Source organism: Corvus cornix, chromosome 7 (assembly GCF_000738735.6).
Source record: "Corvus cornix cornix isolate S_Up_H32 chromosome 7, ASM73873v5, whole genome shotgun sequence".
Lineage (NCBI taxonomy): Eukaryota > Metazoa > Chordata > Aves > Passeriformes > Corvidae > Corvus > Corvus cornix.
In genome coordinates this window covers 13240137-13267922 of record NC_046337.1, presented here as the reverse complement: position 1 = coordinate 13267922, position 27786 = coordinate 13240137, and the positions used below count along the sequence as shown (strand labels likewise).

The 27786-nt window shown below is 39.5% G+C and overlaps 1 protein-coding gene across 1 annotated transcript in view; it reads right to left on the bottom strand.

Moving 5' to 3' along the window:
• Positions 1-27786, bottom strand: part of CNTNAP5 (contactin associated protein family member 5) — a 275472-nt gene that overhangs the window by 172043 nt on the left and 75643 nt on the right. Inside the window, exon 3 of the mRNA XM_039554726.1 lies at positions 25739-25932. Coding sequence (XP_039410660.1) covers positions 25739-25932 — 194 coding nt within the window. The remainder of the gene's footprint in view (positions 1-25738; positions 25933-27786) is intronic.

Here is a 27786-nt window from a genome sequence, read left to right as displayed (position 1 = left end):
AAGCCAATTTCAAGTCACTGTGATCCCACTAAAGTTAGGAAAAGCACATGAACCCCCAGTGTTGACTGAACTGAAAAAAACCTGTCTTTCTCACAAAAGCATCATGTTATTCTCCTATCAAATAACATTTTGTTTCCTCTTTTTTCTTAAAAAAAAAAAAAAAAAAAATCAGTGATTTTTCCGTGACGCTGAGAAAAAGCGTTGTATAATAGATTCTGTTAACTTTGGCATTTGCCAGTCTAAGATGCATTATCCAACCAGACAGAAGTATTTCAGAATTAGCCATTACAGCTATTAGGAGGTTAAATACTAGAAAGAAAGTTCACCAGTCCACCAGTCTGTAGTTTAACATACCTGGACTGCTCTCAGGGTGGGCACAGTGTCTCTGGTGATAACTGAAGTGCATGTACCAAGCTCACTGTTTGTGTGGGTACCTTGGCCTTGTCTCAAAATGCTACACTGCTTACCCATCTTTCCCCTCCCATGCCAACAGAAATTAGCTGCATAAACTGTAAGAAATTTCTAACATTCTCCAGATCCAAGTCCCTGGATTGAACAACAACAGGACACCAGGACTCACGAAGCCATTTATTTTTTTGCCACTTAATCCAGACAGTCCCTGGGTCCTGACTTCTCATCTGTCAAACAGGGGTAAGTAATACCTTGTCAGTCTTTTTCACCTACTTACAGTTCCTCTTAAGGACAAATCATCTCACTTGATGAATGTTCCTGGTGCATGGCAGCACCCAGCTCTGATCTTAGCTGAGCACTCGTTCTACACTTTTGTAAAAGTCCTATAAAGAAATAGCAATACAGAAACATATTATCTTTCTTTCTTGCTAGAGAACCATTATCCAGAGTCTGCCAAGCTATTACTACTAATTGTAGGTGTCCAGAAACTTGAGATCACTCAAAAGAGCTAAAAACTGAAAAAAAAATTATATAATTCAATGTACAGATGGTTTTCAAGGCATACAGAAGCTGCAATGGCTAAACAGTGGATGAAGAAAATGGATAGAGGAGTTGTGAAGTCACTAAAGTTTTAGAATAGAGGCAGCTTGTGAAAGGAAATTAATGGAGAAAGGAAGGAAAGGAAGGAAAGGAAGGAAAGGAAGGAAAGGAAGGAAAGGAAGGAAAGGAAGGAAAGGAAGGAAAGGAAGGAAAGGAAGGAAAGGAAGGAAAGGAAGGAAAGGAAGGAAAGGAAGGAAAGGAAGGAAAGGAAGAAAGATCTCTACTTTAGAACCCTCTTGGGTGTTGCATAATATTTTTATGGAGGCCATTTAAGGGGGAGCCTCTCACCTATAAATTACGCAAACACACAGTGATGATCCCAAGATCCTGTCACATTAACAGTTAGAAGAATTAAACAAACCCAGCATCCAGCATATCACCTAAAAGGTACAGAATCTTCACTTATTTGAAAAGAGAAACTTCAACCATTTTTCCATGGGGTTAAATAAAATAAATATACTGGTTTCAAAGGACATATGCTTGTTAAAACCTGGAGTAACCTTTACTTCTTTGACAAGATAAATATGCTGCTTCCCTGGCTAGAAGTTGAAATTACTGACACAACCTGGACTGTCACATTTTAGAGGATACAAGTGCAATTATTCCACCTGTTATTATTCTTCCTTGTAGCTGCTCTGTGTGCTTTTGATTGAAGGCAGAATTAATAACAATTTGCATGTTAAATTCTTCATCACAGACCCAACTTTTCCATCCCCAGCAAACAGAATTTATGTTTGTAGGGAGGCATCCTAGGAAGGATAAGAGCACCTCCAGGATTGCATTCCCCTTGGGATCTGTCCTCTTAGATCTTGCCCATTATTCAAACAGTTTATCCAACCCAAAAGATTGCAAAGTTCATAGAGTTGATGAGGAGAAATAATATCAATTTTACTGTGGCTTTTCATATTTCAAAATTATCACTTTGTTTTGGTGTTCTTCCTGAAAAAACTCTGATCTAGTTTTCCAGGGCCATTTACCAGTGATCAGACAAGGAAAAAATAGGCTGTAGAAATCTGACAGCAGCAAATATGGGGCTCTCAGCCTAGTTCTGAGCCATGGAAGGCTCAATAAAATCACACAACCAGCTTTGCTTATTCCACTCTTGGTTTAAGATACCAGCACGCTCACACAGCAACACACGCACACCCATTCAATCCACCGTTCCTTGTCAAAAATATTAAGGCTGCCAAGCCTTATTTAAAAAGCTGGGAAGCATCAGCATTCACTTCCACAGGTTCTACTGTGAACTCCTCCCCTCTTCTCTGTTATATGGTCATTTATTATTTCTGCAGGACCCTGGCTTCAGCCAGCAGTGGAGAATGTTTCTGGAAATCTCCAGTACTAGGTGCAGCTCCTCAATAAAACAGGTGTTCCCTCTGACACCTTCATCCTTACATAACTTTTTTTTTTTTTTTTTTTTTGGGGGGGGGGGGTGTCACAGTAAATGAGCAAGAGGAGAGGAAGCCAGAAAAACAGTTTCATTCATAAGGCCTGGGAAAATACACTTTGACCCCACCTGCACTTCAGAGATGGAACTACCGATTATGAGATACCAGTTTTATGGAGACAAACTAAAAAGACAATGAAGAAATTTATTCTAAAATACTGTTTACATTTCATCAAAAAATGCTGATTCATAGGAAGAGTTTCTATAGTCTGTGACAGCGAGGCGGAATAGCTGATTTCAAGGCTTTCAACCACAATTTGGAAATTTTAGGCTCAAATCCTTATTGACCCTTATGCACACCTGGAATGTGGGCATTTAAATAGAAATCTGTAAACCTGTTTTGAACTGTACCTTAAGGGATAAAACTCTGGCTCACTTCATTTAGTGCTGGTGCCTCTATCCACTTGCTTAAAAACACTAATCCTCTTATCAAGAGATTCATCTGGAAGTGAGAGAGTGGTCTCAGTGACGGGTCACTCCTGCCTCTCAGGCAACGACTTATACTACTTTGCCTTAAAATATTTGGATGAGGCCACCTTGTGGAAAGGGTATGAGGAAAACCTCACAGATGAATATGCCAAAAGAGGGAGCATGCATGACTCTGCTCATCAGCAAAAGATTCAGGCCCCAGCTGCCAGGAGCACACCTGTACACCACCCAGTGATTTTTAAATGCAGAGCAAGCATCCATTCCTGGGAATAGAGGAGGTATTTTATTCCAACTGCTACCTCTCACTATCACCAGAGTGTGAATCTCTCTGATTCACAGCAACAATTTTAAATGTGGCTTTCTACCAGCTCAGAGTGGCTCAGTGCCTTAATGACACAGCAAGGGAGGCAACAGCTCTCTCTGGCACAAGGCACGTTCTTGCTCTTGCTGGTTTTTGTCTTTTAACAGGTCAAAGTCTTGTTTTCAGCCTATGCTGGGGGGGGGGGGCAGGGGTGCTGAGAGGGAGGATAAAAACCTATTTAAAATGCTGGGATCTGATTTTTTTTTCAGCAGGTAGTATATGCAGCTTAAGTAAACTGATTTTTTTCTTCAAATGCATATAAACTTCTGAAATACAGTTTTATTTGCTTTAAGACTCCAAATTAATTTATGATTTTTCCTTGCGACACAATGAGCTTTCAAAAAAAGTCATTGTAACCCATAATCTCTTTTGGATGGTATGAAAATAACAAATATTTGTAAAATAAATTTTCTTCTGAAGTATACTTCACAAGAATTTCCCATCAAGAAATGAATAATTATGGGTCTAGAGCTGGTTTGAAGAACATGCAGTGAGTAAAACTTAGATGGTATATTGAGGAGAAAAAATATTGAATAGTTGCTCATTAATTAAAGACTATCCAGTTTCTATGCTGAAAGGAATGGAGGATGCTGTGCAAAAAATAGTTTGTGATCAGGTAATTAAAGCCCTTCCCACTGCACACACATTAGGGGGTCTAATTAAGTTTGCAATGACATTTTCTATCTTTCAGGTTTTTAACTTCATAGCTTAATAATGTTCTTTTAACATTTCTTTTTCATTTGCAATAGCTCTCTGCAATGCCCAAACAAAACAGTTATACATTAAGATGTTACATATAAATGCATCTGCTTTTGATCTTTCTTAAAAGAATTTCTCAGTCTTTATACCACAGACATGAAATGAAATATGTAGCACTTTCTTTCCTACCAGGAAATTCAATACCTCATTTTTTTCCCACAGACACTTTGAGCCCATAGAATATGCTGTGGGATCTCCATATTCATTTCACTCCAGCTTTGGACTTACCAGCTAAAGAGCTCTCAGTTGCACAAGAAACAAAGTTGATGACATCTGTCCCACAGATCTATAGACAGGTGGGATTACCATAGAAAACAGCCTTTTACAAAGTTCTCTATCATCTACAGAGCTCTCTGCTTTTCCCTATGAGCCCAGGCAAGCTGAGTAAAAACAGGGAAATCTTCAACCCCGTTTTGCTTCTTTCCTCATTCTTTTACAGAAGGAATTCAAAGCAAACACTGTAGTGTTAAGCGCAAAGTATGCAGATGCAGGCATCTTCCAGTGTGTGAAATACCACTGGCCTACCTTTGCTTCTTTATCCTAATAGAGAGGGAAGCTTTCCATACTAAACTTGAAAAGCATTCAGTCACAACCAGTTGTACCCTGAGAATCAATCAGGTGGAACTTCCTGGGCAGAAGCTGATGCAGAGGAACTTCCACCTGAAAATGAGGAAGAATTTCTCTATTGTGCAGTGACCATGCACTGGAACAGGCTGCCCAGAGAGGGTGTGGAGGCTTCCTCACTGGATATACTCAGGAACTGTCTGGACACAATCCTGTCCCATGTACTCTGGGATGGCCCTGCTTGAGCAGGGAGGTTGGACCAGATGACCCACTGTGGTCCCTTCCAGCCTGAGCCATCCTGTGGAACATAACAGACCTCAGTGCAGAGGTATCACTCAGTGTTGTGCTGATGAACACCACCTTTTAGTAACGTGCTTAAAATCTTTCCCTCTTTCCATGAGCTCTGCTTTTCTCCAGCAGCCAGCGGGCCCAGACCAGGTGTTCTTCCTTAGCATCTGGGGGTGCTGAGGATGCCTGGGGCTGAACTGCCCAGCCACACCCTCAGTGCTGCTCAGAAATACAGAGTATTATAACTAATATCCACACCCCTTCTCCACAGCCTCCATCCCTCCCCTGGAATTAACAGAAGCAACCACACAGCATAAAGTACAGGTTATGTATATATTCAAGAGAGCAATGCTTATAAATTACTTCTTCTCTGCAGTGGACAGTTTCAGCCAGCACATCATCTTATCAGTAAGATTTTTCTCCATCTAATTCTATTTGCTGTTCCTCAGTGAATATCAACAATAACTCATTTAGCTTTAATGACATTAAAAGTAGAGACTGTCCTTGAGATAGCATCTAATTTTTCTTTATGAAAGCCAACATAAATTCTATGTACGAGGTCTCTGACAGCCTGGTAATAGAGGTGTTGTTAAAGTGAGCTAAAAATACAAACCAAGATAAAAAAAAAAAAAGTATCTTTCAGAGGAATCATTAGAGAAATTGATGAGGTCTGTTTGCTTTCCTCGCAGTCTCTGAGGACATATTATGTATATAAAGCACGGAGCTAACACTAAGTCTGTCACACAAAGATACTAGTTGAACAGATCTTGACCTTTCCTTCCATCTATGCAATAAAGATAAAGGTTATTACAGGAGTTCTGCAAGAGCCCCTTATTATAATTATCTCACACTTAATATGAGAGTTAGTAAAATTGTAGCCATTTTTTTCCCCTCTAGGCATCCCTGTGCAGGGGGAAAAAAAAGCAAATCAATATGGCCCCTGCAGTCCTAGATCAAAATGCAAATACTTAACCAGACTACTGTTGCCCAGGCAACTAGTTCAACTGTTTCCTAACTTCCTAACTTTCTGCTTGGCTTCGTAGCCTTGCTATTTATATTTGTATATAGTTGTGTACATGAATGCAATTATTAATAGATTTGTGAGTTTGATATGCACAGCTGAGTGTTCCCTACTGTGCGAATAACAAAATTAACAGTACATTCTGGGGATTTGGGATCTGGGATTTGGCCCCTCTAATCTTCTCCCTGCATGATCTCACAACATCTTTGTAGTCCTCCTGAGTTGCCTGTGCCTTTTTCCAAATGGCATAAACTCTTTCCTTTTTAACCTGAGTTCCAGACAAAGAGAGAACAGGAGCTGAAAACAGAGAAGGTGTAGCATAATAATCAAACCACAAAACTGCTTAATGCAGTGTGGTGACAACACCAGAGACATTGCCACTGGCACCTGTACTGAGGAAATGCCGGTCTACACCTGATCTGAAGAAAACAGCCCAGCCCTGGTCAAGGACATTCCTCCAGGCTGATTAAATATGGATGGAAATTTTATGTTCATATCCCAAGCAATGCAAACCTTCAATTGCTTCATAATGGAAAAAAAAAAAAGTATCTGCTGAGTGGAGAGTTTTGTCAGAGTGAGAGAACACCATAAGTTGCACATTTCTCAGGAGTAGCTACTACCAGAAGGGAAGCATAAAGGAGGCACACACCAGGCTGTGCTTAGAATGATATCAAAGGCTATCACTGATTTTGCTCAGCACTTTTACGTGTTTGAATTACACATACAGCTCAGGAATATGAGCTCAGCATTACAGTTTGTCCCGTGTAGCATTAATTTAAGGTAGTAAGAGGAAGAAAACTCGGTGTTCATGGGACTATTTTCTTGAAATGCCTTCCTGTTCTGCTATCTCTAACTGCTCTCCTTAGGCAAAAAAATAATACATTTGTGGAATTCTTTTCTAATATATTTTGTCAAGGACATTAACTGCATTCTTACTTTTACTGTCTGTGGGAAAAAACCAAATCATCCTATTTACATAAAATGCTGATGTGAGACAAGAGCTGGTTTCTGGAGGAAATCAGAATCTTGTAGTATGCCAGCGGTGTATTTCACCATCGTAAATGTTATGCATGACTTTATAGTTTGCCACACACACATCAGCCTGCAATAAGGAAAGGGCATCTTTAAAGTTACCAGTCATGACTGCTAATAGACAATTCTCACAGAAATCCCCACTGGAGTCTGAAAATGCAAATACAGATGCTCTGCTTGGACTGCAGAACAAATAAGCCTTCGAAGCAGCCCCACTGGCCCTCCATTTGTGCCCACTCCTTTCTGAAGTGCCTGTGCCCCTCCAGGCCAATGCATCCAGATTTCCAGAGGCAACAAGCATGCCATGGAAGGTGTCAGGGAGGAAGATGATGTGGCTCATGCTGATATTTGGGCTAGGAAAGGTCAGGGTGCACGGGTAAATGCACTTTACCATTTCTCCAAAGTCCTGCATTTAGGGTAGCTGAAAAACCTTGGGAAATCCTAGTCCACATCCCTCTTAAAAAAGAATCAAATACATCAGTTTCTTTCATCATGAAGGCCTAACCTATTTTTTAGAACACTAATAGGAGTTTCCCTCCATTCCCTTAACAAAAAGCCAAGAGAAAAGAGAATTAGGCTTTGTGCATTCATCCGGCCAAACTGTGATTAGACATGGAGTGGTACACAATGAGCAAATTATTCCACATACAAACATTCAATTGTGTTTCTGTATTTGACTTCAGCTTTCTGTAAGTCTTCACATAAGTCTTTTTTCTGTTTGTGCTCCAGTTTCTCCAAGTTTGCTTCCGGTTCCTCCGTTACTGGGTAGTGACAGCAACAGTGTACTGAGCTTTACAGTAACAACTCTTACACATCAGTTTAAAACAAAAGTATTTGTGTTACTGCAAATAATTGGATGGAAGGCCAGTATTCCTGAAAATGCAACACCATACTTTAAAAAAAAATAATGATACGCTGTAAAGTGCACATCAAAGATAGAGTAGCTAACTATCTCGAACAAAGATTTGGTGCACCACCAAGTTATCTCTGCAAAACATGACTTTCATAAATGTTATCTGGAGAAAGCTGGTAGGAAAGACCTTAGAAACAAGTTTCTAATGGGGAGTGAAAAAACTTGTACTTTCTGATTGTTGTTCTGGCCTGCTGGCTCTTGTTCTGCCAAGAGACAGCAATTTTCTCAAAGTCTGCAAACACTAGCATTTTAATAGCCCAGATGAGTAGTAACCTTTGACAGGTTTGGGCAGATAAGGTGGAATTAATGTCAAGTTCTTTCTGAAGGGATTTATTTACCCTCTGTTTTGTCATGGATACTGAAAGGTCAGATCCAGCCCTGATCGTGAGCATCATTACATATCTCTTAATGCTTCCAAGCCACTTGGATCATGAAAACTAAGAAAAAAAATTACAGCTAATATGAATATTAATTTTGAGGGTATCTGATAGCCTCAGGAAGAGGAAACGTCCCTCTTGGACACCTGGCAAGAATACATTATAAATCTAGACTTACATGAATCCAGGCTAAAATTCAAGCAAACTTTGTGAAGTCATGCTGCAGTGATCACTTACACAGAAGAATATTAATTTGAAACTTGGTGAATTAGCCAGCAGTGATGCGGGAAAGTTGAAGGTCATGATTTTGGCCAAAAAGAATAGAAAATAAACATGCAAAAAAAAAAAAGGCTCACAAATAAAAGATATGAAGACAGAAAGATTTTTATATTACTGGTAAATCTTGCCATGTTTATTTTCTAAAGTAAGTAATAAAGAATTATTTGTAATTCTGGATTCATAATTTATTAAGAGCACTGCAGGACTGCATGTTGAAAATTGATAAAGTATATTCATCAATATAATAATGAATTTAAGTGGCAGCATGTAACTTCAGATCCTCTCAATTAAGTAGCCCCAGTATTTTGCCAGCCCAACAAATCTTTTTCTTCTCCCCTTAATTTTAAATTTAAAAAAAAAAGACAAAAAGCCTTACCTACAATGCTTGCAGCCCAAAAACATAAATCTCACTGAACAACTATATTATCTATTAAAAAAGCTAAATAAAGCTTTTTTCTCAGTTCCAAAACTTGAATAAAGTAAAACTTAACACCAAGTTACAACAAACTTTTAAAGATCTTGTCAGTATCCGTGCACACAATAGGATCCTTTGGGGATGTGTATTCCTACCAGCCAACACTGCACTGCCCAGTGTACAATGCCCTCCTGCCTGCACATCTTACCTCCTTGGCCAGGATGTTAAGGAATTACCTTTTCCTGTCCATCTGCCCAAGAGCCACTCTGGCAGTCACACTCTCACCCACCTGAGCTGGGACCATGGCACATTCACAGCTGCACACCCAACACTCGCAGTCAGACCAGGTTTCCCTAATGGCTCTTAAAATAATTTAATCTGGATGCCATAACTGAATAACAAAAGAACAGCTCGAGCTGGTGCCTCCGAGGACAGACTCTGAACAAAGGAACCTCTGGGCTTTTATGCCCTCACACTCTGAGGCAGGAAAGCCTGAGGTCAGCTCCACCTGCAGCTCCCACTACAGCTTCTCACCGAGATCCCTGCATTGGATGTGTTGCTCAACAAGAACACTTGTCAGTACCTTGCTGAAGGGAATTCAGAGGATGTTTCACTCCAGTACAAATGGCTTCCATAATGAGAACAGCTTAAAAAATTGGACACCACTGGTGCTAGTTCATAATAGTGACAAAGTCACCAGGTGTTCCAACTGATACTGGAGCAACTAAACCCTGAGCTGAAGAAAGCAAATTCCGACTAACCTACGGCGTATTAGAACATGAATAGCATTATTCAGTATGTACTTTCAGAGGCCTTTAAAGTTTTGCCCACTGTGTAGCAGGTCCAGAACTGCCTCCAACATTACCAGAAAATTGCAGCACACAAGGACTAATGAACCCTGGAAACAACCCTTGGGATCAAAGAATGAAGTCCAAGGTCACCTATAACAGACACAAATCAAAGCCGTACTTACGGCTTTCGTTTGGAGAACAGTAGTGGACCAGAATTTTCAGCTGTATCCTAAAGTCAAAGGAGAATGAAAGAACTCCTCTCTAGCTCTGTGATTATGTTCCCTAGCAAAATTATACAATGACTTTTAGAGAATTAAGCTCGAAGAAACCGAATTTTTTTTTCCTTGGTTTTTATTCCTGAAATCTTGAGTTCATGGTGTTTTTTCCAGGAATGGTACCAAGGTATTCCCTTTGCTACTTCTCAGAGTAAGTAGTGACCTGTATTTTTTGTATGCACTACGTTAATGTTTAGTAGCTAAGTGGCAACAAAACCTGTGCTATAAAAGTTAATAAAAACACTAAAACAAATAGTATGTAAGGAAATTACATCCAGCAAAGCTGCTAGAAAGACTAAATAATATAAGCAGCAAAACTACACTTAAAAAAAATAAATTAGAAAAAAAAGGTAAAAGAAAGAGGGAGGGATTCTATAGAAGGAACTCTACCAGTCTCTGTAAGCAGGGAAGATGACTCACTGATCTAAATAAACACTGAAATGTGCTGATCTCCATGTAAAGCGAACACCTTCATCGGCATAACCTTCACTGTGCCCCACAACAGCACCTAATTTAACACTTGCAAATTTTCCAGCTTTCTTTGTCATATATAGTTTAGCTTCTTACTGAATGAGCAACCGCAGGAGTACAGTACCTTGCCTCAAAGTATTCTCCTCATCTCTCTTTAAAAAAAAATCAATATTTTATAAATATGGTTTTAACAGATTTATTATTACCTTCCTGTTCTACCTGCTATTTCACCCATATGCAAGTTGAGGTAATTTTTTGCTAGCTCAGGTGTTTTGCCCAGTGTCACTGACCATCTCACACCTCAGCATGCCACCACGGCCCAAGAAATCTGTGTCTGCAGCAGATTTTTAAAGAAAAGGTCATGTCTACAACACTGAGTTTGCACCCAAATGCACACTGACTAAGCAGCCTTTGCTCCTCTCTTGCCCCTGAGTGTCAGCCCTGCTAATGAGTAAATTCCAGCCACTAAGCTCTCATACCTAACACGTTCTTCTCTTTTTTCTGGGAAGTGCAAGGCAAGGAATGACAGCTCATATTTGAGATAAAAACCAACAAGCAAACAAAAGAAATGCCTTTTGTTCCCTTATACTTCTAAAATGTTCTGATTTAACACCCACAAAGGAGGTACCTCTGAAGCCCCACAGAGGAAAAGGCCAAGTGACAGTTCAGGTTGGTCTGGGTGCCAAGTCAACTTGCACAAAGTAACTCCAAAGTTTTGGAATGAGCTCTGGAACCCAAGACGTTGAAGGACACAGCTGCAGCTCCCTCAGTGTGAAGAGACTGACAGAGGCAACCATTTATGCCGCTTAGAGAAACGTAGATGCATTTGCTCAGACAACAACTGACTGAGAGGGTTTAACAAGCAGGATAACAGCTCAGGGTGTCATTTTGATCTGAATACATAATTAAAGGAGATCAAGAAAAGGCTCAGGTTTAGAAGTGGCCTTGAATATCTGCAGCCTAATTAGGATTGATTTTGCCAATCACTGCTCAGAACATGACTCTTCTGTTCGCACTTGTTTCCAGTAAAACATGTCAGCTGCCTAGAAATCAGCATAGCTTCCACAGGCACTACCCACCTAGAAAACGGTGTGGGTTCAAACCTGGCCTATGATGCTTAGATACAAATCCTATGGGCTGCTATCTTTTAGCTTTAGATTACTCACGACAAGTGCAATCAATAAGGCTTGTTAGCCTGAGGCTCAGAAGGGCTGCAGCTGTTTTTTCATCTTAGCCTGTACGTGTAATATGATAGGGCAGTGAGGGGGCACAGATGAAGTGGCTTGTTATTTATGACAATATCAATCAATGCACTCTATTGCTAAATGAATTAAGTAGCACTGCAATAACTGGCTTTTCTGCTGCAACTTTGGTTTTTAAAAATTGCACAGAAGAGTGATATTGATCTGCCTAAGTCTACTGCCATTTTATTTCAGTTCCTTTGCAGTGGATCAGAGTCCCTTCTACCAGTGCCCAAAAATTTATGTAACCATAAAACTACATTCATCTAAAGACTCACAAAAGGATTTGAGCAGATTTAAGCCTTTGAAATTTAAAGCTGTGATTCTAAACCTCTCAGGAAAACATCTGGTTGACGCAGAAGATTGGACTCTGACCATCGGACACAAAGGTTCCCCAATTTCCTGCAGCCCTGTTTCTCTGGATACCAGTCAGATATTTTGCTGCTGCTTCTGCTAATGTACCTCCTTGGAGGTGGACCTGCTAAACAGGCAGTGGTCTGCAATGCTAGCAGTGCTCTTGATGTCATTATAAATGGAAGTGTCTGGAAAAGAATAAAAGAGAACAAGAAAAAGACATCTTGGGAACGAAACACCTGTGCTCATTTGGAAGTGAGGGACGCAGGTTCAGGTCTGCATCGCATCTGAAGGAAGCCTCACCATGGAGCCATCATTTCTTTCATTGTTTGCCACTAAGAGAAGAGTAATTTCATTCTGGCTCACTGGGCCAGAAGATCAGAAAACCACAGGGAACCTGAATGTGTCTCTGGGCCACAGACATTCACCTTCTCATGGGAAAACCTCAGGAAATGAAGCATTTGGTGTTGATCAGTGTGCTTTCACCTCCAAAGGAGGTCCAAGGCATACCACGACCTAGAAGAATGACCCAAGGTAGCAGGAAGTATATGGCTGCACACAGATGAAAAACTGTGATTTGGGCAATATACATGCTGCAATTTCAGCTTGTAACCAGCTATTAAGAACGTGGAAGAAGTTCAGTCTATTTGCCAAATCTCAATTACAGTGAAGCCATTTATATAACCACGTGCTTGAATGCTAGCAGGTATAATTGGGCCAGGAAGATAGTGATTAACATGTGAGAAAGAAAGACATCTAATTGCGTGATTTAACACGAATTGATAACAGACAGGCCACGGCTCACTGTCTGTGGCTGCTAGACATGTAGGACTGCCTGCACTGCTCCTTCATCTGTGACATTTTGTTTATCACTCTGCCTGCTGCTGCCCAGACAAATAAACCCTCTGGGACCATTTGATGCTGTATTAGGTTTTGTGCCTGAATGCATAAGGGTCCCTAGAAGGCAGCAAGAGGATTCTAGTTACTTTGTAATGTTACAGACAAACAGCATAAAAACTGGTGTTCCACTTAACAAGGAATTAATTCTGTGGTAATATCCAGGAATTTGGCTGTGTACCTGGACATCCTTCAGTTACTCTTTAGCATGCCTCTTTCTTTTTACCTCAAAGCCAATGGCATTTTTAGATTTGGTAGGGTCTATTTTGTGGAGGGTAGAGGCTTCGGACAAAGTATTTTCTGGCTCCAGAACTATCAAAACCACAGTCTAGAATAAAATGGCTTCATAAGTAACAAGGGCTTTGGAGGCCATGAAATCAGATTATTTCCTTGAATGACAATATTAGGAGGGAGACAACCAGGGAAAGTGGGCATGAAAGCAAACACAAAACACAGATCCACCTAATTCAATCTACTCTGACCACTGAACATCCAGCAGATGAAATGCAGATAAAATGCAGAAAAGGTGTTTTGAAGTGTGAATCAGTTTATTTTTGACACCCACTGAGAGCATCTCCAAGGAGGAGACACAGATGGCTTCTGTGTGAGGGTCTATTTTGTTGTTGGTTTTTTATTTGTTGCTTTTTTTAAACCTGGAAGAATTAACAACCACTGCAATCAATAATAAGGATTTTGTTAGTGTAGATCTGACTTTGATTCGGTGTATGAAGCTAAAGGAAATTTGCTTCCTTCCACTTCCCTTTTACAACCAACTGTATGAAGTAAAAGTCTGGACTAATTCCAAGGGACTAAACCAATTATGACAAATAGCTAAATTTGTGAATATGTAGAATCAACTGATCACTGCATAATTACTTATACTCCCAAGGCTGTGGTAAAAACGTGGCAGCAGAATCATTGTTATTTTTGTCACAGTTAATTATAAACCATCATCATTGCATTCTTGCAGATATGGCTGGATGCCACCTAAAACTCTGCCTTCCCTCTGTATCTCAGATTTGCTTCTCCACTGTCCTGTGATTTTAATTTATTTTTACACACACACACACAACTGCTCTGCATGTTTGCCAATAACTCTTCAAACCTGCCTTAAATATCTGTGAGTCTTTAATTTCATAAGAACATTCCTTGCAGATCACCATTTCTGTTAACCTTTATAGTGATGTATGCATAACCACATGCACATATTTCTCAGGCTGGAATAGCACACATATTTTACAAGACTATAACCAAATAATGTCCATGGACATAAACCAGTGTCCATAAACAGTGATACCATTATAAGCCTTCAAATATTAAGGCTAAGCACTAAAAGCTGACCTCCAGCTCGGCAGAGAGAAAAGAAGAAGCAAAGTTAGGTGAAGGATAGTGTGAAGTCAAGGCCTTAATTCATGATAATGTGGTGCTGCTGCTGCTGCATTTTGTTTATAAGTCAGACTGCAGATATGCATTTGCTTCTAATGACTCTGGCCATCCACAAAATGTAGGCAAGAAGAAAGCCCCTCAAGATGAACAAATTGGCAGATAAACAGTTTTCCAGGGAAAAGAAAAAAAAAAAAAAAGAGGAGAAAAGACAAGCTTCAGAGCAAATAAGAAAACTAAGTAACTTTCAAGTTCAGCAAGTATGTAATTGCAAAGCCCCTACTCTATGATATCTTATGTTGAGCACCTAATTGCAGGTGTGGGATGAAATCCTGACACCACTGGAAGTTTTATTAGAGTTATGTGGAATCAACATTTCAGATTTACTCATTTCTGAACTGCTATGCTTGATGGCTCATACTGCAAATGTAAATGCATGAGTTAAGTGCCCACGTGTTTGCCAGATCACGGGCTAAAATCTTCATTCAGATGAGTAGTTACTTGTACCTGAATAACCTCACAGATTTTAGAAAGCACTGTTCAAAGTCAGTTACTATTTGCTTTAAGTAGAGGTAACAGGAAGTGTCCCACTAAAAAGGAGGTATTAAGAAATTCCAAAATCTCTCTAACTGTCCTTAGATCCTTCTCCACTTGATAATTTCCACTGAGAAATTAAACATACCTCTGAATTCTATAAATAAAGGCTATCTAGGTTAATCTCTGCTATCCTGCTCACTATAATATATACCACTCCAGCTGGAGAAGCAACCAAAACAAAAGCAGTCTATTGTGGCCCAGTCTAGTGGGAGAGAAGAGTAGTTAAGGGAAAAGGTAAAATGAGAGAAGAAAAAAAGAAAAAAGAGGGGAAACAGTAGTAAGAGATATGGCATGAAGATGCCTTTTTAATTCCTGCAGTACTCAAAACTCCCCTTCTCCTAAGAGGAAAGTCAGCCAACACATCCACAAGCTACAAGACATGACTGCCGTGGCCATCAGCTTCTTAAAGGGTGACTATCTTTCCCTTTCTTTGTGCATATTTTCATGAGTCCCACAGGTTCTGCAGAAAGCAGAGCACATCTGAATATTTTCTCCTTGCTATAGTGCCCATATTTGAGATTTGCTGCCAACAAGGAGTTGCTACCTGGAAATGTGTCAATCATTAACTACTTGACTGAGATACAAATCACAACTACTTGAAATTTTTTAAATCCTTCTACAGGGACAGCCTGGGCTTTGGCTGACTGAACTTTGTTATGGTTTGTTGGGTGTAATTTGTTAATACTAAGTGCTCTCTACAGAAATCAGCTGCACACTTCAGCTGTCTGCACTGATGTAATAAGAAACTTGGGTTCTAACTCTGGGATCTAACTCTGCTTAGACATTACAAAACTGTTCTCAACACTAAAAGCAAGAGTTTTGATCTCCCTTCCAGAGGAAACAAAACCAAGAAAGGGCTGCACATTTCAGTGCACTAGCCTCAAACCTTCTTCAGTATAAATCATTTATGGGTTTGGTAGTGTGCTTGTGAATTTGTAACAAGAAATAAGCAGAAGCTAGAAAGTGTAAAGATATTAGAGAGAGCTTATAAAGGATCACATATTGGATGCCCATAAAAGCCTGACTACATACATCTGGAACACAAAAGCAAGGAAAACTACCCATTGTAAAGACGCATAATGAACAAAGTGACAGATGCTTGAACAATGATTCCACTGCAAACAGTGTAGAAGCCATGACGTGGAAATCTTTGTTAAATTTCTAAAGATAGTTTTTTCCATAGACTGCTTTATGGGAACAAAACTGACGTGTGCCCTCTTCCTTGGAGACAAAGTCTTTTCCCTGAAGTACTGTGTGATGTAAGAAGACAGCATCTGTAAGGTATCCTTCAAGAGGATGATTCTCGGTATCTGCTCTCCTGACTAAAATCTATCTCTATTAATTTACTGAGTAATAGATCACAGAAGGCTTCTCAGGAGACATGTTTTCAGTATTTTTCCTTTCCTTATCCTATTTAACTTTTTTTAACTGAAGTCCAAATGAGAGTGCATCTGCTGAGCATATGGAATTTGCAAGTATTGCCATTAATGTATAATGCTAACATTAAGATTTTTTCCACCAGGCACACACATATTCTGACTGGCATACAAACACTCTTGGTCTGAAGGACTAGGCAAGGAGAGATGAGTAACTGTGGACCAGCCCTGTAGTGCAGCACGAGCATCTACACCCAGAGGAAAACAGAGGTTCGGGTCCAACACAAAGGAGGTAAAACACACTTTAGATGTTTAGAAAGTCCCCCTGTGTCAGCAAACTTATAACAGAAATACAGAACCTGGATCCAGAACACAGACTGCAGTTTTCTTTTGATACTACAAGTAAACTGCCCTGCAATCTTAAGAATCTCAGTTTTCCCCCAAAGCACCCAGAGAAAAGATTTGAAAGCATCAGCCAAAATTGGCTATCATGCCAGTGCCAAAAGGGCCTGCACCTCTTGGATTCACAGGGATTTATGGAAGGAGATTGAACAGAATTGCTACTCATTGCCAGAATTGCTTTAGTCTTTAAAACAGTTCCCAAGGGAAAGATGTAAAGTTCTTTTGGATCAGCTTTCCTAAATTAACTAGGACAAGTTTGGATGCTTTCTTGATTTTCTATCAAGACAAAGACTCTCCTGAGGCAACCATGACATGGATTTTAAACTGGTAGGTCTAATTTCCAAATGGAAGTTATTGTAAATGAAATAATTATTTTTGTGAGCTGAACCTAAACTTGAAATACTTCAAGGCAATATCTTTCCATATAAATTCTGTGAAGTCTAGCAAACCTCAGCTCAAGACATCAAAACTCTTCTCCAGAGAAGATCTGCCTATTCTTATCACTCATATGGGAATCTGCATATTTAAAATAAAAATGTGACTCACATTTAGTGTTCTCTGAGCACAACAGTTGACCAGTTCTTATTTGAATCAAATCTCATCTTTCCTTCAAGCTATAAAGGTGTCTATATATGGAACCTTTCATCATGTTTCCAGAATTGCATTTGTACCGTCAACTCAGTATAAGAATATTTATTCCCTGGAGGATAGAAGTTCTTCAAGTACTGCTGTTTACTCCCTACTTTGGTTTGCTAACAGTTTATTTTCATGTTTGATTACTAACTCCACAAATGTTAACTAACTCCTGTAGAACAGGTGGAGGCAGCTCCCCAAAAGTGTCAGACACACATCAAAAAATTTCACTTAAGTTAAATTTCAAAGAAACATGGACAGGCTTATTTATTCCACAGAAGAATTTTGTTCTTACTTATTGATCTGCTAAGGACTTCTATCCTTCCACATTCCCTGAGAAACAGCTTTGAGAATCAAAAGTACAATTGGTAAAATAACCTTCAAGATTAATGATTATATAACTGTTTTGAAAGTTTTCATGCACTAAAATTTGGAAGCCAGAAAGAATGTAAGATATGCACTACACATCTGGAAAAAAAATGTATTAAAAGAGGTCTTTCATAATAAGAATAATAATAATTGAACTAATTTTTTTTAAAATATCAGCATTCTCACTAATTGTTCTTTCTTTTATAACTAGGGAAAAGATCTAATAAAATATATTCAATATTTCTATTTTTTCTATATTAAGCATTAGAGGAACACTATTTCGACTTGGAATATCCCAGTACAGTCATGGGCATTTAAAAAAAAAATCTCATTTCTCAATGACAATGAAAACAAGTAATTTTAAAGTTCTTTATGCAAGGCAGAAATTCCCCTCTTCGTCCTCTGAAAAAATAAATCCAAATTAGCTGAAATCACTAAGGGTTTGGGAGGAAGGAAGTCTATAAAGATCATATTTCCAACACTGTAAAGATGATGTCACTATAGAATTTCTAAGTTTTATAAAAGCAAGAAAATATTACTTATCTGACAATTCCAATTGTGTGACTACATCTTTTTTTTTTTTTTTTTTTTAACCTATAACAAGGTCACCTTAGCTTACACATCAGTTAAGAAGAAAAAGCAAAAACTGCGTCGGCGCCTGTGCTCATTCAAGGAAGAACATTTCATTATCTTTACAGTTCTGGGATCCCTGAGGGGAAAGGGCCCCAGGGACAGCAAGAGGCTCCCAATCAGGCCATAAAGGAGCAATGCAGCAGAATATCCACACAGCCAAAGACACTTACAGAACACGGGACCTTTGACAAATAGCCTAAGAAAATTAAAGTTTTAATAAATCAGGGTCCTCCCCGTAAATCATCTGGACGCATCTGTTTTTCCATCTCCCCAGTCCTGCATTGCCACTATGCAAAGATCCAATCTTAGTGCTGAAGAAAAATTCTGTGAAAACAACACTTTTTAAGCAAGTACCTCAGAACCTGTTTGTAGGGGCCTCTCTGCAGCTGAGAGGTGTCTAACAGTAGGAAACACTGAGTACATTAACCTAAAGTGGAACAGAAATCTGCTAACCAAGGAGAAAAGAAGAGGATGACCAGAAATGAGAGATCCTCAGTTTCTGATAATGCTGACTGTCATGTAATGAAACCAGTCTTTATTTCCATCTTAGATACTGAAGCTCTGGTCACTGACTAGAGCTTTCTACCTCTCCATCTGTCTCTCTCTGTCCCCCCACCTGCATTTCAAGTATCATGATTTGTCTCCTTTCTCCTCCGTCTAATCAGTTTACAAGTATGTCTTATCACTAAACCTGGTGTTTACATAACATCACACCCCTCTGCCAGTTCTGGAGGGGTTTGCAATGATTTTTCCATTGCTTGCCTCTCTTTCTCATGTACCATTTTCACTAGCCACAAGCAATAGGTTTCTATTTCTCCACTCATGAGCTTCTCACTTACAGGATTAATCCAACACTTAGAAAGGGCTCAGAGCAAAATCAGTACAATCTTATAACAGCTACTGAAGACCCGAACACTACAACTCAAACCAGTTTATTTATTTGGATTAATCTAATCTAATAGTGAATCAGTAGAAGTGAAGTGACACTTTTTAGCAGCAGGAAGACTTGTCTTATTTTACAGTACACGACAGTACAATAAGTGTACTCTTGTTAGCTGGTTTCCCACAAAAGAATTGGTTTTTCAGACAGCTAGAGCCACTCAGTTGTTCCAAAAATGTACCAAAGAACTGCAAAGAAACTCACTGAGCTCTGTAAGCATATGGATTAAAAAACTATTTGTTCCATATTTATTCAGAATTTGCAAAGGCACCTATTTAAGCCTTCACATGCCATAGAACACAATTTGCAAACAAGAATAACAAAACTTGGTCTATTGATATAAAAGAGTTGTTGGCTAAAATCCACCATCTAAGAGGAAATGTCCCCTATTTTCCACATTAATCATCCTAGCATGCCACAAACAAAATTTTCTGTCTTAGTAGATGCCTGGAAGGGAAAACAACAGCTTTCTGGCTGTGGCAGACAAAACTGCTGGAGATGGCTGGAAGACACACATGTTTTGGCAGACCCATGCCAACCACTCTTCCCACTCCAATCCATTAGGGCCAACACCATGGAGTCACACCCCATAGCTCCTAGCACAAAGCAGCAGAGAGACAAGATCATACAGAAGATCTGGGATGTAGGAATGAGAAATCAAAGAACATTTCTCAGTCTTCCTGCGTTAAATGGTTACAGAAAAGATGCATTCCAGGCAAATTCCAAAGGCATAAGACTGGGAGGTCAGCAACAACACAAACTGTCAATAACCATGTTTCTTTCAATTTTTTCTGGGTCAGAGTGAATTGCTGCCAAACACCAAGAACAGAGAATTACTGAAGACATTGCTGATGGATAAAATGTTAATATCAGCATTAAATTCTCTAGACTCCACCTTAATATCATTTTACAGTTAACCAACTATAAAATCACATTGTAAGGTCACAGAATTCATACAAAATTCAGTTAGCTTAAGGCTAACTCCAGTATCTCAACAGTAAAGGGTAATTTGAAATCTAACTATATCCATTTTATTCAGACATAAATCCATACGGAGTGCACTTAACAAAAACAGATATACTGACACTTTGAATTATCCTCCCAACATAAGAACTGCCCTGGTGATATCAAGAAAGACAGATTTCCTGAGAATCTACTCAGGAGGCCACGTTTGCAGCCAGCTCAGTAAGCGAAACCAGAATTAGAAGCAAATTAGTAACATCCAAACAGCATCTCAGAAGCAGGCAGTCTTAAATCTGAACAATCCTAATTACAACAAAAGGATAATGGTTGTCTCTTCAAAACCTGTAATAACATAGCAATGAAAACTTCTGGAAAACCTTGCTTCCCTGCAGCAAGACTGAATTGCTTTCTTCATTCCTACTTGAAAGTAGCAATTGGCTTTTTGTTTCTTCTTTTTCTTTTCTTAGAGCAAAGGCGATGGAAAAGAAAATAATCCATAGATACTTACTACTTAACACCTATTTGGCTGGCAATAATTACTGTGCATAAAGGAGTTTAAATATATCTTAATACTAGTATAGCAGGAAGCATTGTAACAAGACAAGCAGGAACTCATTCTCTAACCCGAGCAAACAATGTGGGACTTCTCATGGCTACATGTAGAAGTTTGCTCTGGTCTTGGTTGGAGGGTGTTAGGACTAGGAGCTAAAAGATGCTTTAGAATAAATTAGCACAATTATAAATCTGACAAGAAGATTAATATTCTAACTATGTTCACAATAATTAACTCACCAAAACAGTTCCACAGTCATTATCTAGCTAGGGTGGAAAGGGAAAGTTTACAGCACCCCAGTAGATTTATAAGCCAATTAAGGGTGACCCTCCTCTAGATTTCATTAGAAAGGCCTCTGGTTCAGCAAAAGCTCACATGTGCAAGTAAGAAGTTTCCCGATGAAAGGGAATGCAAGGGATCTTTATCACCTCTATTAAACACTTTTCCTGCTTGCCTGGAAATTATATATTCCTAATGCATCCTCAGCCTCCTGTCAACTCTCCAGCCCTCGCACAGCATCCTTGCACCTGCAAGGAGCAAGACTGCCACAGGGGCATTTCCCTGAGGGGAGGAGCTCTGCTTCATTCCGTGCATGAGCAAGGTGTCATGGTCCAATGCTAGAGAAGAACTTCCTATCTTGTGATGCAGCTTTGGGGTTAGGGCTCACAGCCCCCCTCCCACCCAGAGACATCTTCTGCCTTCCACGTGCAGTGGACTGCAGACGCGTCAGAACGTTCACCAGCCATGTCAGCTGATAACAGGCGACCACTACGAACCAGCAGACTCGCTCAGTGTGCACTGTATGTGCATGGGATTGCACAGAGTGTGAGCTATCTCCTTGCTATCTATGCTATTTTCCCTCTTCATTGCCTTTCTGCACAGATTCATTATTCTAATATAAAAGCCTTCTCTGCCACTCTCAGAGCAGACTCCCTTTATCTCCAGTTCCACAACTTCCCCTTCTCCTTTCAAAACTTTGTATAAAGAACATCTCTTTTCTCCTTTTGTTGCATACATCTATGCCCATTTCATCCCCTTTCCTTTGTGCCTTCCTGCATAATTGCGTTTCTCAGCTTTGTAAAGTATTTTTCAATATAAATAGCATAAAAATTGCTATCTAAAATGAAATAGCATTGTATCACAGCCCACACTTTTTTTCCCAGTAAAATACACAATTTGGACTGACTCAAGCTGTGATGTGTATGCAGGTAAAGCAAATTCTGAATTATTCAACACTTAAAAACACTGAAAAATCATTTACTTGTTACAAGCAATAAGATTTATGTTTTATGTCTCCCAATCAATAGCTAGTGTGTCCACACATAGCTGATTTATCCATATAGAAAATATAATTATAAGTCTAGTTTGCTCTGAACCACAGAGTCCTTTTGTAACAAGATTATTTAAATACAAATGGGGTTGGAAAATTGGTTTTAAATGGCTAATCTGTCTTGTCTTCAACTCCAGCTGCAGAATTTACTAACACCATAAACACAGGCTGAGTGAAAACTTAAGAGGTTTTCTGATTCTCCCCGCGATCTGTCTATGCAGTCCTCATTAACAAGGAAGTTTATGGAAGCTGTATGCAAGCCAGGAGAGGAGGATAATAAGCCTTGTAATCTCTATAAAGAGAAAGGGATTTTTACTGGTGATATGTCATATATGCTGGTGTGCAAACATCTGTCTTATTGGCAGCCCCATAAAGAATTTATGTGCCCAGGTCTCTGATGCACTGCAGAGCATCTCTGCCATGAGGGTGGACAAAACCTAAACCCACTGGAAACAACTCCTCAGAGGCACCACTTGCAATAGGGAGCATCAGACGTTCGTGGTATCATTAAGAAAAGTTTCATCTGGGCAGATTTACTCGGGGATTATTGAAGGCCCTGCTGCCTTCCTGCTGTTCCCACCAAATGTGGTAGATGGCCCCTGACATGCAGTGGGTAAAGGCTGGGCCAGTGCATCCTCCTCCAAGAGAGCACTGCTGTACTGCCAACCGGGAATGCACCACGACTTTCTCTCTGGGTCATGCATGTGGGCTGGGAGAAAATGCACATCAAATCTGACTTGGGTTGAGTAGAAATTAAGGATTGGTAACTTGCCACCTCACCCTGATATAGGAAACTACAGCCTTAAATCCTTCTTTGACAGACCATCGCCCCCATCCCAAAAAAAAGAATGGGATAATGCTGGGTTTAGCTGCTAATTTCCTTCATACCAGTGTAACTGGTATGGAGGTCTGGCTTCAGTTTGTGCAGGAAACAGTCTCGATAACTGAGGGATGTCTTCATTCCTGCTGAGCAAAAAACATCACTGAACCAAAGCCAGCACAGATACGCATTCCCAAGTCTGGAACTACCACACTTGTGACAGATTGGTACAGGGTACACTGCCACAGATTGTGACAGTGGAGGCTACCCTGGGGAGCTGCTTTCCCAGCCCTGTGGAATGGTCCACTACACTGCCCTGCCTTAGGTCAAGGACAATGGTTCTTTCCTAGGGGTGTGCAATGCAGAACTTCCCTTACAGCTGTTCAAGAGCCAGATGTTTAGGACAAGCACCATGTTGTGCTTGTCCTCATTTCATCCAAGGGTCTGAAAAAACCTTTAACATTCAGCGGGACAGCACACTTCTATGTTTCTTCTTAGTTAGAAAAAACCCTAAGGAAAGGATAACTGCCAATAAAAGAGAAACGCTGCATAATTTGAAATTACAATTCTATACATGCTTCTGAAAGCCTCTTTGGCTTTCCTCTTTGTGCTCTGAATGGTTCTCTAGGTCTAATTTAATTCAGTGAAGCAAATCCAAAAGTGCCAAGAAAAAAGAATCAGCTTTTTCTTTAGTTAGAATAAAAATTATACAGAAGGAATTCTTGATCTTCATTAATTCCATGGGTAGACATACAACCTCCTAAGTGTTAATGAGACTTGCCAGTTTAGGTGGACCAAAGTGTCTAATGAAATGTCAAATGGGCCCACTTTGGATTTACATTATCAGATATTTCCACCAGGAAATTTGGCGATACATCCTAACAAACCATTCAAGCCCTCTGGGAACACGGAGCAAATGGTTCTTCTGGACTGGAATTATATTACTGGCTCACTTGGTCAGTGTGACTCCTAGAAACTATGGTGAGGGGACAATAATCCAAATCCTTTGTTTCCTTTTCCACACCCAAATTCTATTTCATTTTTCCTCAGTTATATAGAAAATAATCCTCTGTAGCCTATGGTGGTTTCCATTAGAAACATGTACAAAAATTATCTCTCCAGAAAGCAAGCTTCCAGGTCTGCTTAATCTTTGAAATTTGTGTCAGGATCTGCCCTGGATCAACTTCATGCCTGATCCCTCTAGTAAAACAAGGGAGTCCAAGTTGCTCATAAATCCTAATTCATTGTTAAATGCCTGCTAGGCTTGTTCTTATTCTCATGTGCAATATTAGGTGCCAGATAAGAAACCCATAAATTGGATCCCTAGGGCATTAAGATTTGTTGTGGTAAATTCTATGTGTTGTCTTTTCAAGTTTCCTGTTAAGGAGAAAAATTTACAAAAGAAAATAAAAGTGTGACGTATAATAAAAAAATTAATTTGTCCTAATATAAAATTTTAATAAGCCACATAATATTTTCAGGCAAAGAAGCACTTAACTGACACCAAATCTGTAAAAATATCTCAGTATGGATTTCAGATTCCCAGGGGTGGAAGTCAAGAGACAGATTAAATGATCATTATTATGTCCAAAATGAAATTCCACTGCTTTTAAATAAATAAATAAGTAAATAAATAAATAAAAATATTGGAGCAAAGACAGCCTAATATAACATTTTAAGTGACAGGTGAAGCACTTGACAACTTTATGACCATCTTAGGACCAAAGTTGCTTTTCTAAGGGAAGAAGGATTTCATTAGACTTCCCTAAATCAAACCATGATAAAACAAAGTGATGATACCATAGATTTTAGACCTACAGAAGTTCACCTCCCATCTCCACTGCCACAACACACTCAGGGAAAAATTAAGCAGTCCTTTTCCTCTCTCCCTGCTGCACGCTGAGTCTCATCATTCACAGTCACTATGTTCTGGAAGCAAAATCTGCTTTTGTGACACAGCATTTAAACAAATTAATAACCAAAGAAAAATCGTAAGTCTACTTGGTTACTCTTAACATGTTTCCCTTTATTTTCATGAAGAATCTGTTTCTTTTAACACTACATATTTTGATGCTACCAGGGCTGTTGATCCACAGAACTACAGAACACAGCATAGAGAGAATCCTACAATTTTTCAATTTCCTACAATTCAAAATCCTACAATTTCCTACAATTCACTAACAGTTACTACTTTTTGTACAAAAGGAAGACTTGTAAACTTCCATCCACACCTGTGGTGCCACTGCTGCCCCATGCACTCCTACCAACAGCACCTGGCACAGCCACGCACTGGACTTGTGATGCAGCAATGGTCAAGTCTGCATTAAAGTATCAGAAAAAGCCTTGATCACTTTTAGTGTGTCTCCTAAATCATCCCACAACCTATGCTGCAGCTCCAGTCTTCTCCAGCTGAGGAGCAATTTACCACCCATCTTCCTCAGCATGATCTCTCGTGTTCTGGCCAAACACGTACAAGACACAGAATTAATTTTCATCTTTCCTGGAGAAAGCCCCATTTACCCTGGTGTGCCTGAATCAAAGCCAACCAGGCACAGAATCACACAGGTCATTTTAAGTGCCCTGATCATCCTCATAGTCTGAAAAACAGTGTAGTCCTGAGGGCCTAAACTTGTATTACACAGACAGTCAGTGACATAACCCATTTAGATCAAAACGCTCCATGGAGTCGCTCAGGTCTGCTCTCTCACCACTGCAGCACTCCTCTGACGTAAAACCAAAGCTGTTTCTCCAAACACCAAAATGAGCCTGAAGCAGAGAGATCTAGGGCCAAAGGCACTGCCAGCTCAGACCTACCCAGACGGTGTCGTCCTGTCTGTACTGTTTCCAGTTGCGGCCGGTGTCGCTGAACATCAGCGCGTAGCTGGTCACCCAGTCCGAGCTCCCATACCGGCCCTGGGTGGCCACCGCCATGATCTCCACTCTGTCGCCCAGATCTACCTGGAGCCACTGCTGCTCGTTGGACTCCAGTGGGGACCAGCCACCTGCTCCTGAAAGATTGGATGAAGAGAATTTAGATGACAATAACAGCACCAAAAAATTATGCTTGATAAAGAACCATTAAATTATTTCAGGGCATCACAGGGGGCTCTACTTGAGCATGTGGCTGTTTTTTCGTATTTTAGTATTAGGAAATATACTACATGAGGTGTGCTTGCATGAGGTTATCTCCATTAACCTAAGTTCAAGAGGAATTCTGAATTTAAGACATCTTAAGGAAATTTATACTTTTTCAGCTGTACAAACATCAATGAAGTTGGCACACCCTCAATCACAAAAAAAAAAAAAAAAATCATATCTATTCCCTCCTTGCAAATCTGGGAATGTGGACTTGTAACTTGCAGTTTGCTTTGATATTTTCCTTTTTGCTATGTTCTGAAAGAAATGCAAAATGTTAGTTATCTTTATTTGAGCCCTATTAAGTATTTGAAAGAATGGTTTAACTACAGCTTGTAAGAGCATTTCAGATAATTCGCTGTAAAGTAGGCTGTCTCTGACATGAGCTTGTAATTCACACTTGTCCTTTAAAAGTAAAGATGTGCACTATCCCCTGAATTCCTTTAAAGGCTGAACAGGCCTGTGGTAACACCAACCCAATGAAACGGAACTGCAACCACTGCTTGCATTTTACCACTTTGCTCACCACAATAAATGGGAGCTTATGGTTAAAAAGCAAATCATTCCAGACTGGAATGTATTATTTTATGGTCTCGTGCTTTCTTTTACACCCTAGAATTACAGGCTGTTTATTTTCCTTTAACTTGTTTCTCCTGGCACACATTTATTCTCTGCATACACCCTACGTTCAATTCAGCCTCACCAATAAGCAATCAGTGCAGCTATGAAGAACACAGAAGCCATCAACCAAGTAGCCAAGACATCAAATTTTGAGGCTGCCACTGCTTCTGCAACCCAACACCTTTTTGTTTTGTCACAGTTAATTACGTTTAGAAAAGCTCTCCAGTGTGACTACAGTGAACACAGTCACATTAGGAATAAAACACAGGAAACAGTTGTGAATAAAGCATTAACAACTCTTCATGTAAACTACAAGAATGATTCCAAATAAGCATTTCCAAACAAAATGCGTTACTAAACTTTGGTTATTAGGAGTGGTTTTATCTTACTATTTTAATCTTATTAACGGATCTGTCTCAAAGTTGCTCCATGAAAAGTTCATTGAAGTGAATAGAGTTAAAAGATTAATAAATGTGGTTTCTATCAATGAACTCAATTTCAGTAACTCTGCACTTTTAAAAATGTCTTGTGTTCCCTGGATTGCATTGTACTTTCCAACTCTCAACTGAAATCCCTTTGTCTAAGAATAGGTGTTAGAATTGTCACTATTTACAATTTATTAATCCAGGATTTATCTGAACTCCTGAAACTGAACCATATCTATTCCATACCTGGAATGGAGTATTGTTCCTGCTGCCCTGGATGACTCAGCCTTCATTCTTCTAAAAGAACTCTCCAGGGAAAATAGTTTGCAACCAAGCCAATGCATACTGCTTCTTAGTGCCATGATTTACCCTTTTCAATCACAATAGAAGTCTTCATCATCACTGATTATTTTACCTGCCTTAAATAGAATACTCTCTCCTATGAGCATGCCATTAAACACCTAATGAGAATACTAGGAATTTCATCACTGATTTCTTCTTTGACTACTTCATAGCTCTTTTAACTCCATACCTATATAGAGCTTATATAAGAGTATAACACTTTCTGTTAAAAAGTTACTTTCTGTTAAAAGGTTACCTCTCATGCCACCCTTTTTTTATTTTGATATTTTAAGTGCCATATAGAAAGTATGTTGTTTGCCTTGAAGATGCAAACTATAT